The 12,322-nt window shown below is 45.6% G+C and overlaps 1 protein-coding gene and 1 long non-coding RNA gene across 2 annotated transcripts; one reads left to right on the top strand and one right to left on the bottom strand.

The window, feature by feature from the left end:
• Window positions 1-4,622: 4,622 nt before the first annotated feature.
• On the bottom strand, window positions 4,623-9,590 carry Foxi3 (forkhead box I3). Its single transcript, XM_005076080.4, has 2 exons — window positions 8,888-9,590; window positions 4,623-5,859 (listed from the first exon to the last, which is right to left on the bottom strand). The coding sequence occupies exons 1-2, from the start codon at window positions 9,555-9,557 to the stop codon at window positions 5,261-5,263; spliced, it is 1,269 nt and encodes a 422-aa protein (XP_005076137.2). The 5' UTR covers window positions 9,558-9,590; the 3' UTR covers window positions 4,623-5,260.
• Window positions 9,591-9,999: 409 nt separating this feature from the next.
• On the top strand, window positions 10,000-10,906 carry LOC110341982. The gene is made up of 3 exons (XR_002383987.2): window positions 10,000-10,100; window positions 10,187-10,250; window positions 10,374-10,906. It is a non-coding gene; the product is annotated as an uncharacterized LOC110341982 (long non-coding RNA).
• The last annotated feature ends 1,416 nt before the right edge of the window (window positions 10,907-12,322 follow it).

Raw genomic sequence — 12,322 nt, 5'->3', positions numbered from 1 at the left:
AGGCTGTCCTGGAACTCCCAGAGATCCGCCTGCCTCCTGAGTGCTGGGATGAAAGACGTGTACCACCAAGCCCAGCTAGGGTCCAAGGTTCTTAACCATTGCTACCAGTGTCTGGCTTTCCTGTGCAGCTACAGAGCCAGAGACCTGGGACTCTGTCTGGACTGTGGACTGCTTCTGAGGGGCTAGGTATGCCAAGGAAACGTGACTTTTCATGGTTTAAACTTCTACATTCATGAAGAGACAACCCAGACTCAAAATTTAACCTCCGGGGCCACACAAAGGGAATTCCTGGAACAGAAATTAACCCAACTATAAAGCAGAAGTCTGGGTTCTAGGCACCTGGTGTGAATGTGTGGTTTTGGGAAAGTTACTTTTCTTTTTGAAATAAATGGCAGTGTAATGTAATAGGCTATGACATCATATAGCTTAATTTAAAAATTTAAAATATTTGTGTGTGCGCGCACACCTGGCTGTACGTATGTGCATCACATGTGTCGGAGCCCAAGGAAGTCAGATACATGATCGGATCCCCTGGAACTGGAGTTCCAGCTGTGAGCCCCCATGTGGGTGCTGGGAACCCAAACCGGTTCTCAGTAAGAACAGTATATATGCATTTTTAAAGAGGGGCGTTTTTGTTTTGTTTTTTGAAGACAGGGTTTCTCTGTATAACAGTCCTGCTGTCTGGCACTGCCTTTGTAGATCAGGCTGGCCTTGAACTGAGTCTCACCTGCCTCTGCCACCCAAGGACTGGAATTAGCCTGGCTTTGTTTCTGTTTTTCAAGACAGGGTTTCTCTGTGTAGTCCTGACTGTCATAGAACTCACTCTGTAGACCAGGCTGGCCTTAAACTCAGAAATTCACTTGCCTCTCTGCCTCCTGAGTGCTTGAATTAAAGGCGTTGAGAGCCACATCTCCATCCCCCATAGTCTCATTCCGAATCTTGGTTTGAACACTTGCCTGAGGCAGTCACTTAGATCAATGATCAGGCCTGGTTATAGAAAACTCCCAGGCTGGGTAATAACTCTTAATTCATTGTTAGGAGGGTTGATAGAGTGGGAAGTTAGTTATACCGGTGTTTGGACAATGCCACCTTGCAGTTGGGTCGATAGTGACACTTGCCTTTTTTAACATGATAAAGGGCTGTTCTTTAGGACCCCTGGAGAGGAATTCAGGAGGGCACCAGTCTGCTGGGCCTCTTTGTGTTTTGTTCCCAAATCTGGCAGGAAATTCCTTTTCTCAGCGGTGCCAGCCACCTAACTCCACCTAAACCGAGTGCCCCAGTTGACAGCTTTCCATGACAAAGGCAAAGCCAAAGCCAGGACTCTAGCCTACAGGCCAGTCGACCTCCTGCCCCGGGAAAGCACCAGGGGTTTCTTTCTCATTAATGACCCCAGAAACAGTAGGAAAAAAAGACAAAGGCCAACCAGACCCTAAAGACAGGTGCTTTCAAACCTCAGAAGGCAGAGAAGGCCCTGGGAATCTCCTCTGAAGTTCAGGAGTCTTTTGTGTTCTGGGCCTGCCTGGGTTTGCCTGGGGAGGGATTCAGGAGCTCAGTTGGCCACAGAAAGCGGGAGGCTCATAGCTGTTTTCAAAGCCTTTTTTCAGGAAGTTCAAGAGTGATAGAGGATTTTAAAATGTCAAGAGGAACTGAGCACAGCACTCAGGGAGTGGATGAACAAAGTCAGAGTCAGCCTCTGCTACACAGTGAATTTGAAGGCCAGCCCGAGCTCTAAAAGACTGTTCCCCAAACCCAAAATATATGTGCAAAGATGGAAATGTAAAACCTGCTCAATAGTTCCCCAAATTCTCCTGCCCTGCTGTATTTCAAAGAGCACAGTAAGCTATGGAAAACTGTGCCTGGGCCGCAGCTCACTCCCCAGGGACCCTAGCTACACTTTATAGGACATTTTGTTCTCCATATTGTTGCAAGCAACCCAAAGTGTGGTCTAGCTTGCTTCTAAATTTTCTGATATAGTTACCAGACAGAAAACATCATAGATGCATGGCAGCAACTGCGTGTTGGTGCACTTTGACCTGGAGTCATCCAGGCCCCAGCAGCAACTTCTTTGCTCTTTAAGATAATGACTGGTGAGAGCCAAACTCTGGTGTGTCTCAGTCACTTTGCAGACCCTCAAAGGCAGGCATTAATAGGTCCTGATGAGGCTATCATTCTAGTGGTTAGTGTCTACTACCCAGATCTAGTTCTAATACTTTTTGATGCAATTTTCATTTCTTCCCAACTACTCCTTACACTTGATCCCCTTAAGAAAGTTTAGGTAAAAGGTTCTCACCTGATTTCATGACCCCTATGTGACCACCTTCCCATCTAGGGTAGGTATTTCTTTTCTTTTTTTCCGAGACAGGGTTTCTCTGTATTGTTTTGGAGGCTGTCCTGGAGCTCACTCTGTATATCAGGCTGGCCTTGAACTCACAGAGATCCACCTGCCTCTGCCTCCCGAGTGCTGGGATTAAAGGCGTGCGCTACCAACACCCGGTTTAGGGTAGGTATTTCTACTGTGTGTGTATGCCTCTGGCATCTAACTGGCATTCTATGATACAGGGGGCAGCCTAAATAAAGAGCTTTCTGGGTGGGGCCAAGTGCAAACTTCCAGCTCCAGCCTTAGAAATGGGCTGCCTGCCTGTACCTCCTTGCCCTGCAGAGCCCCACGGCAAGGGAGGGCAGCCTCAAACACTGCTTTCTTTGGACTACTATGCACTGAAACTCAGCTTAATCTGTCCTCCCTCCATCCTCACTTGGAGCCTTACCCCGGGAAAGCTGGACAAGCACGTTACTATTGACACATCCTTCCACCCCAGCTCAAATTTAGCCTCTAACCGAACTCATGCCTAAAACCCTTTGGAAAGAGTAACTTTTATTCTAGTCCTTTCACCTGGGGATAGGTAGAGTAAATCCAATGTGCAAAGTCAATTACTCTCAACAGAATCTCTCTAGTGGCTTGAGTAACAGGTCACCCATTTTTGTTCCTACAAGAAAGATACTGAGGTCAGAAAAGCAGTAATGCAAAAGCCAGGAGTCATCCCATTGAAGAATTTATTCTTAGCAGAGTACTTCTTGTGAAAAAAAATCTTTGCAGCTCCAGCAGACATTATAAATTAATTTACAAATATAGAGTTGTATTAGAAATATTCATAAGTCCTTATGATTCTTCACATACAAAAATATTAAGAAAAATTTTTATCTAAAAAGTATGAGGCCAGGTAGTTTCTTTGGTTATCTTTCTGCATAACAGTTAATAAGCAATGGTGACACAATTTGTACATCAAGAGGCCTTTAAAATTTTCCATACATTTCTAAAAAACAAATTTTAACTAATGCTGTGAGTTCTAATATACAGGGGGGGGGGCATAAAGTCTGTCTTAAAAAACAAACACCACCACAGGGATTTCCCCTCCACACACAATTTCATGAGGTTCCTGCTTCATGTCAATATCCCGGGAGCATGGGAGCTTGCAGAATATTACCTTCATTTTAGTGGTGGGCTGTTCCTGTAAATCCAACAACCATTAACGATAACCAAGTGTTCCTTGCCTGTATGATGCTGTGCTAGACTCTCCCCACCACAAAGATTCAAATGAAAGCCGGGGGATTGGTGGCACACGCCTTTAATCCCAGCACTAGGGAGGCAGAGGAAGGTGGATCTCTGTGAGTTCGAGACCAAGCCTGGTCTACCGATCGAGTTCCAGGGCAGGCTCCAAAACAATACAGAGAAACCCTGTCTCGGAAAAAAGATTCAAATGAAGTTACCTCAGAGGGGTGGTGGTGGTGCTGAAACATTTATATACATAACTTTTAAAAGAATTTGGCCACAATAGTTTTTTTCTCATTAAAAACTGTAAGATTGGCTGGGCGTTTGTGGTGCACACCTTTAATCCCAGCACTCGGGAGGCAGAAGCAGGCGGATCTCTGTAAGTTCGAGACCAGCCTGGACTACCAAGCGAGTTCCAGGACAGCCTCCAAAGCCACAGAGAAACCTTGTCTCGAAAAACCAAAAAAACCAAAAAAAAACCCAAAAAAAAACAAAAACAAAAAAAATTGTAAGATTGGTCTGGGTGTGGTAGCACTCATTAGCAGATCTCTGAGTTCAAGGCCAGCATGGTCTACATAGTCAGTTCCAGAAACATCCAAGGCTATGCAGAGACCTTATCTCAAAAAACCAAATGAAAAAAAAGTCTGTTGCATTTCAATGAAATACTTAGGATATAAGATGCCAGGTTTACCTCTAGAAACTAAAACAATCGTCTCCATCCAGACCTTATCCCATGTATACTTTGTCTATTATGAGGCCAGCAAGTTTAAGAAGAACCCATTATTTCCCATGTGTGACCTTGGTATGTTACCTGCCATCTCAGATAGTCATACCTATCTCCCACATAGAATCTGGTACTATCGATGGCTTCAGAAACCCAGAACTGAGCCTACATTCAAGGACCTCAAGTGTACATTTGAGAAAGTCTGGGCTCTGTTTACATTTCAGAGCCATCTGAACATAAGGAGACTTACTGTGTAGAAGGAAGTTGACATTCCAGACATACAGAACATTTGGCACAAAGCTTTCCTGCAGTAGCACCTGCCATTTCCAGACAAAGGTAACTTATGAGCCAGATTCAGAAAGGTTTGCAGCATTTCTTGTATCACAGGAAGCAAAGGATACAAAATTAAGAGTTTTCTTATTTAAGAAAAAAATCCAGATTATTTGGCTTACTTTGAAAAAAAAATCAGAATTCTGTCATGGAAGAAATAACCAGCTGGTCAATCCCCTTGCCTCCAGCTGCCAACTGCTTTGATTTTTCCCATCCCTAACTTCAACGGCCTTCTCCCCACCAAGCTGCCTATCTGTATACATTTGAGCTTGCTGCTCTGATATACAAGTGAATAAAATAGATGCAGTCCTCACAGAGTTCTACCTACCATCCCAGGACTGAATAAGGTGCCTTTCATCTCCAGAGAGGCACACAGACAGAGAAACCTGGAACAGTCTGCTGCAGCATAAGAACTACTATGGACCGACAGCCTCCAAAACAATACAGAGAAACCCTGTCTCGTAAAACCAAAAAAACAAACAAACAAACAAACAAAAAAAAAACTACTATGGTTACCATGAGCATAGCCAATGGCCTGTGGAATCATCCAGGAACTCACAGAAATCAATGCAGAAGCTCGGTCCTACCCAGACCCTCCTGAACTGAGCCTACATTCAAAGCGGACCTCAAGTGCACATTTGAGAAAGTCTGGGCTCTGTTTACATTTCAGAGCCATCTCTGGGGTAGATGAGGCTGTTGACCATGCTGAAGTTGTAGAAAGGGCTGCTGAAGGGGCTACTCTGGTCCCCACTGCTGCCGCCAGAGAATGGGCTGTAGTAGGCAGACAGCTGGTTGCTTCCACCCATAGTGCGCTGCACTGAGTCTGGAGAGCCCTCTGGGATGGAGGTGTTGGGGAAGGCACTGGAGGGCAGCTGGGTACCCCCTAGGGAGCGGCGATTGCCTGGGATGCCTCGTTGGGTGCTCATGCTGCTGGGGTTTCCACTTAAAGTGTTGAGGCTGCTGAAGAAAGTGTTGAGGCAGGGGGTGGAGGTGTGTGTGGATGTTCCAGGAGAGGAGGAGTTGCTCTTGGTGCCCTCTGGAGGTTCTGGTGACTGAGATGGCCTCATCATAGAGGGGCTGTCTCCTTCTTGCTTCCCACTCACTCTTAGTCTTGAGGACAACCCTTCTGATTTTGATGTTCCTGAAGCCACAGTGAGGTTGCTATTGGCCTCAGTACGGCGCTTTCGCTTCCGACGGAAGTTTCCATTGTCGAACATTTTTTCACAGTTTGGATCTAGAGTCCAGTAATTACCTTTCCCTGAGGGGGTGAAAAAGAATTTGTGAGGATCCTATTTTTATATTTATTTATTTGAGACAAGGGTTTCTCTGTGTAGCCCCGACTGTCCTGGAACTTGCTCCGTAGATCAGGTTAGGCTTTCGTGAACTCAAGTGAACTCAAAGATCCACTTGCCTAGGACTCTGAGTGATTGAATTAAAGGCATGTGCCACCACTCCCAGCTCAAAGGTTCTATTTTATTTCTGGGCACAGAATGTCCCCCTTAAGTTTCAAGACACTTTAACATATACCCTATGATAAACTAAATATATAAATGAGGCAAAATAACAATTTTATAAGCCATGTGAGTGGAGTTTAATTAAAGACAGTTTCATGCTGGGCGGTGGTGGTGGTGGTGGTGGTGGTGGTGGTGGTGGTGGTGGTGCACGCCTTTAATCTCAGCACTCGGGAGGCAGAGGCAGGTGAATCTCTGAGTTCAGACCAGCCTGGTCAACAAGAGCTACAGAGAAACCCTGTCTGAAAAAAAAAAAGACAGTTTCATATATCCCATGCTGGCCTTAGATTTACTGTGGTTCTCTTGTCTCCCTCCCTGGGATCACAAGAATTCACCACCATATCCATTCTACAATGCTGAGAATCAAAAGCAGGGTTTTATGGATGATAGACTAGAATCTACCAACTGAACTACACACAGCCCTAGCCCCCTTTTCTTCTTTCTCTCTCTCCTTTTTATTTGTTGAGACAGGGTCTTTCGGAGTCCAGGCAGACCCCCAATTTGCTATGCAGGTGATGCCGGGAGCCCTGAACTGATCACTTCCTCCTGCCGTCACTTCCTAAATTCTAGAATTAACCTTGGCATAGTAGCTGGCACACAGAAAGCAGCCTGAACAGTATTTACTACAATTACTTCTGAAAAATATGCAACTCCTACAATGGAAAAGAATCACATTGAAAAAGGCAATCACAAAAAGATAAATTATACTAATGAGCCATCTATTTGTACAACAGAACAAGGAAACTGGAACTGATACCACACGCACATCAGAGCAGGACATGTCCCTGTAAAACCAAACTGTCTACTGGGAAAAAAATCTGTACTCGTTTAAAATACACACACACACACACACACACACACACACACACACTACGTGTTTTCCCACAATTGAAGGGGAGAGACCTACGGCATCTTAGAATTTATCATGTAGATAGCTTTTCCTAACTTTGGCTTCACTGTTTCACTGTTTTGAGTGTCACTAAGCTCTTCACAGTCAGTGCTTCTCCTGGATAAGCTTGGGTGTCTCTCAAAGCTCTAAAAAACAGACAGGACCACTGCCCTCAAATCTCAAGGAAGGTGAGATGCAGACTGGTTACCTGCTGTATGCCAAGTTCCATACAACTGTTACTGTGGCGAGGCAGTATCTAAGTAGATTGGCTCCAAATTTAATATTTCTTTATTTCTCTTTTTTTTAAATCAGGGTCTCACTATGTAGCTCTGGAACGTACTCTGTAGACCAGGCTAGCCTCAAACTCAGATCTGCCTGTCTCTGCTTCTGTAGATAGTAGTAACACACACACACACACACACAGAGACAGAGAGAGGAAGAGAGAGAGAGAGAGAGAGAGACAATCTGTAACCACCTGGGTAGGTCTATTGAGTTATCTTGGTAGCCCTATCTTTTATTCCTGCTTTCCCCAGGGCTAGAACCCAAGACCTCAATATACCAGGCGAGCGTTCTTTTCTGAACTACACGCCTAACCTCCAAACACTGGGTTTGTTTTTAAACCGTTTTCAGCTTTCTCTTTCCTGCTGTCTGTGTCTCTTTACCACCATTAGCACCACTGCCCCCCCACCGCCTTTTCCCTTCTAATAAAACTTCTCACAAAAAAAAACTCCCAGATACCAACATCATTGAACTTACTTAAAGTTCAAAGGAAAACAGGTGACAATAAACATACAAATCTTGGATGGTTTGAGGCTAAACTGGGAAGCTGCATCTTCAAAAACTGCACATCCTGTCCAAGTTGTCACCACAGGGCACAAATGGCAATTAAGACTCTTAATATGTGTTGTAAAATGTACACACAATGAGAGAAAGGCCATGAAGCTGACCTTGAACTCTTGATTCTTCAGCCTCTACCTCCTAAATGATAGGATTGTAGGAACAGAATTAATTCACCATGCCTAATCACGTTAACTTTTTAAATGTGTTTGCACTATACAGCATCAGTACCGGCCGGCAAACGCTGCTCCAGAGTGACTTCTGCAAGTGGTAGGGCTGATCCTTTGCAAGTCTGAGGTCCTGGGTTCCATCCCCCAATACAACAAAAGACACTGGTAGCATTTATACAAAACTCTAGATCTCATTTTTCTACCCCCTCTCCTTCCCTTCTTCTGGGTTCATTCAGAAAGCCTCAAGCAGGAATCGGTTTCTCTGTAAGCCTCACTTCACTTCCACCAGGTAAGATAAGAACCCAGACCTATGCAGTCTGCTGCACTCAAGGGACTGGGGTACTTCTATAGCTTAATATACCCAAACCCAGTTGACCCACTTTCGACTTCCATCATTAAATCACTGCTCAAGTTAGGTGAACGGGTCAGGACGCAGTGAGATCCTCAAGAACTCACTTCATCATTTGCAACAGGTGATAGAACACTCTGCTTCTTGGGAGTACCTTTCCTCCTGTTCTTTCTCCCAAACTATTTCCAGTAACTAAACTGTCCCTTGCAGCGGTCTCCTGTTTGAGGGCATGGATCTTTTTTTTTTTTTTTTTTTTTTTACACTTTTTAGCTTTAGCCAGCCAGCATCTGCCCTGAATGTAAGGGACCAGCTTAACGTGTCCTAAGATCTAATGTAGTTCCCGCATCCCTATCAGAGCAGGTTGGGGTGCCTCTATCCCCACATGTTCTACTCTTCAGTGATGAGAGGACCCCGTGTGGAATTTCAACCCAGCCGCGCACAGACCCAATACTGGGCTCCCGCTCGAAGCACCCGCAGGTGAGCTACTCCGCGTCCTCCCCAGCCGGGAAACACCTGCCCCGCCGTCTCACCTGGGTCGTCTTCGTCGCGGGGCACCTTCTTGAAGCAGTCGTTGAGTGATAGGTTGTGGCGAATGGAATTCTGCCAGCCAGCCTTGCTGCGCTGGTAGAAAGGGAAGTTATCGGCAACGAACTGGTAGATGTGGCTGAGGGTGAGCTTGCGCTCGGGAGAGCTCTGGATGGCCATGGCGATGAGCGCCGAGTACGAGTAGGGCGGCCGCACTATCTTCATCAGGTCCTCGTGGCCGGTCAGCGACAGCCAACTCAGCTCGCCCGGAGCTGTCGAGCCGGCGGGCGAGGCCGGGGCAGCAGCCGAGGGCTGCGCGAAGCCCCGCTGGGCGCCCGCGAAGGTGCCCGGAGCGGCTGGCGGCTGCAGGAAGGGCCCGGGAGCTGCTCCGGGGGGCGGCGGCGGGGCGCCCAGGTAGCCGGCAGCGGAGGCCGGGCCGCCCACGCCGGGCCCGTTGAGCCACAGGTAGGGGTTGGCAGCCGCGGCGGGTGGCGCGGCGTAATCGGACAGCCCGTAGGGCGCCCTGGAGGTCGGGGGCGCACCGGGCGCGGCGGCGGGTTGTGAGTACACGAAGTTGTCGCCGCAGTAGAGGGCCATGTCGGCGGCCGAGGGCTGGTGCGGGGCGACCGCGGCTTTGGGAGAACGAGGCTGGCCTCGGCGCTGCGGAGAGAGCATCCCTTGGAGGACCAACCAAACGGCCCGCCCCGGCCTCCGCGGTGAGTAGAGACCTGGAGCGCTGGGGAGCTCACCGAGGGCGGGGGACAGCTCCTCTTATACCTGCGGGCCTGGCGGCTCAGCAATCCACGCCCTCGCCACGCCCCACGTGCTCCGGAGCAGCGAGGAGTCTCCTCTGCCGCTCCAGTCCTGATTCTGCTGCTCTCAGCCAACTCCCAAGTCAAGGTGAAAAGCGCCCCTCCGTCCTTCCTCCATCCCTGCCCTAGTGTCCTCCTGTCTGCCCTCCGTCCTCCCATTTTAGCCCGCGTGTAATCACCTACTATAAAATGCAGAGTGTTGAAACCAGAAGAGAGATCCCCGACGATTGGACGGCTGTTCCTTTTCTATCAAGTCCCAAAGTTTAAAAAAAATTGGGGGGGGGGAGGGAGGGGTAATCGAATTTTTCTTGTTCAGTACATCACTCACATTGAGTCTCGACAGATTGGCTCTGCCATCAAAACTAATAGATATGAATGACCACCCAACAGGAACCCTGTGGGCCAGGTATGAAATTGTTCTCTCCTTTCTGTCGTCTCTTCTTTTTGTAGTGATCCATCTTTCTGGTTAAATTGTGTGTTTATTCACTTCAGGGAAACACTGTTCATTTTTCACCTGGCTGGTTCCGACGTTTGGTGTGGTGTTATTTTTCAAAAGGTAAACGTTTGCAAAGACGACTAAATAAGTGGCTTTAGAATTAACATTTAAAAGCCGAACGTTGGAAGTCATTTAAACAGAACAAGAATCGCTTACAGTCACGGATCTCTGTTTTGTTCTCAGCTTCTGCACGTTTTAAGAGGCTCTCTGCGCACCGGGAGAGCAACTAGCGAAAATCTGTGACGACCCATGTGTCACGCAATCATTATTTATTGACTCAAAACGACAGCGAGAAAATAGCCTCTTTTACCATCCAAAATATTCCTAAACGTGTTCTTGATAAAAACAGAGCCAAAAGTTCTCGTTTGAGTGGAGGAGTGATTGGTTGCCTTTTTTTTTTTTTAACTATGTACGGATTAGTCTGATAGCTGAGAATATTACTTCAGAACCCCGCCCAGCATTTACTTTCATGATGGAGTTAGCTTTGTACTAAAAAAAAAAAAAAAAAAAAAAAAAAAGTCCGTCAGTCGAGGCGACGCAACAGGCAAAGGCCCTTACCGCCAAACCCTGAGTTTGATCCCTAGAGTCGAAGGAGAAAACCGAAGTTGTTCTCTGATTTCCACTAGGGCACCTCCGTGATACCCGTGCCTCCTCCCCCCATAAAGAGTAAATAAATAAAGTAATGTAATTTAAAAAATTAAAATGGAAATTATTTAGCAAACTTGAATGCCTAAAATGTATATCTCACTTCAAACTTAAGCAGTCATCTTCTCTGGAATCATAGAGGAATCACTGCAACTGTAAAACACCTTAGTCTTTGACGGTTTTTGGAAGAATCTGAGAAAAGAATTAGGGTTCCTTAACTGCATTTAGCTTAAAATATATTTTTCTTTACGTAGATAAAAACAAAAACAGGCTTCCATCTTCCCAAAGGGCTTGAAACAAAGTTCTTTGGTCTTAACTAGATTTCTCCTGGAATGCTAAAAGGCTGAAAACTATGAACTAGATTGGAAGGAAATTTTAATTCCATAATGCCCTACTGGCTATTTTTTTAAGTATAAAGATGAAAACTAAGTAAAAGTTGAGAACCTAGAGGGCAAGCTTTTTCCTCCCACACAAACTTTAAACATCTAACATTACTGTAATGTGACCAAAAATATATAGCTTCAGATAAGTGTTCAAGAGATTTCAACACTTACTTTCTTTTCATTCTAAATGGAAGTTAATTATAAAAAAATATTGAATCCATCTTCCCTTTAGTAATTGATGTTCTTCAAAATATAGTATCTTTTAGCAAATTGATTACCCATACACAGTTGGCAATTTTTCTTCTGGGTTTATTTCCAAGCCTCCAAATTATTCTAAACCAGAGACCATCATTCCAGAATATTGTTTATTGTTTTGATTAAAGGTTCTACTTAGTGGGTTGTGTTCCCTTCTATGTCTTTTGCAAACTTAGTTTTATTTAAAAGGAGCAGAGCCACCTACCGACCTTTGGCTGCTGTTACAGCTCTTCCCCATGGGAGTAGACAGCATCCTTTGTAAAGAAAGTCACGATTTTCTATCAATTTCATTTTATTTTGAGAGATATGTTTCATGCAGTCTAGGATGGTTTCAAACTCCTTGTGTAACAGAGGACAGCCTTTACCAGTAGACCCTCCTGCCCCTACCTCCCAAGTGCTGGGGTTACAGGTATGCATACCCTGCACATGCATACCTGGCCTTTAAGCACATTTTGATGCTATAAACATAAAGCTAGCATTGGTCACAGCCTGAGTTATTCACTGTCAAAATTAATTTTTTAAAAGTATTTCTATTTTATGAGTTCCAGGACAGCCTCCAAAGCCACAGAGAAACCCTGTCTCAAAAAACTGAGGAAAAAAAAAAAGTATCTCTATTTTTTTAATTGAGGAAGCTGAGGCAGGTGGATTGCCATAAGCCTGGACTACAATTTGAGAGTGTTTAAAAAAAGAAAAAAAGGCCACAAAACAAATAAATAATGAAAGCAAGAAGAGTGCTTATAAATTATAAGTTCCCACTGGGGAGGCTGGAGCCTAAGAATCCAGAGTTTGAGGCCAGCACTCCGTATTTTGAGACCCTATCTCAGAAACTGCAACAGTACAAAACCCCTG

The sequence above is a fragment of the Mesocricetus auratus genome, unplaced genomic scaffold (assembly GCF_017639785.1).
Source record: "Mesocricetus auratus isolate SY011 unplaced genomic scaffold, BCM_Maur_2.0 Super-Scaffold_100676, whole genome shotgun sequence".
NCBI classification, from domain to species: domain Eukaryota; kingdom Metazoa; phylum Chordata; class Mammalia; order Rodentia; family Cricetidae; genus Mesocricetus; species Mesocricetus auratus.
Note: the sequence above shows the minus strand (reverse complement) of the source record. Positions and strands in the feature narration are given on the sequence as shown.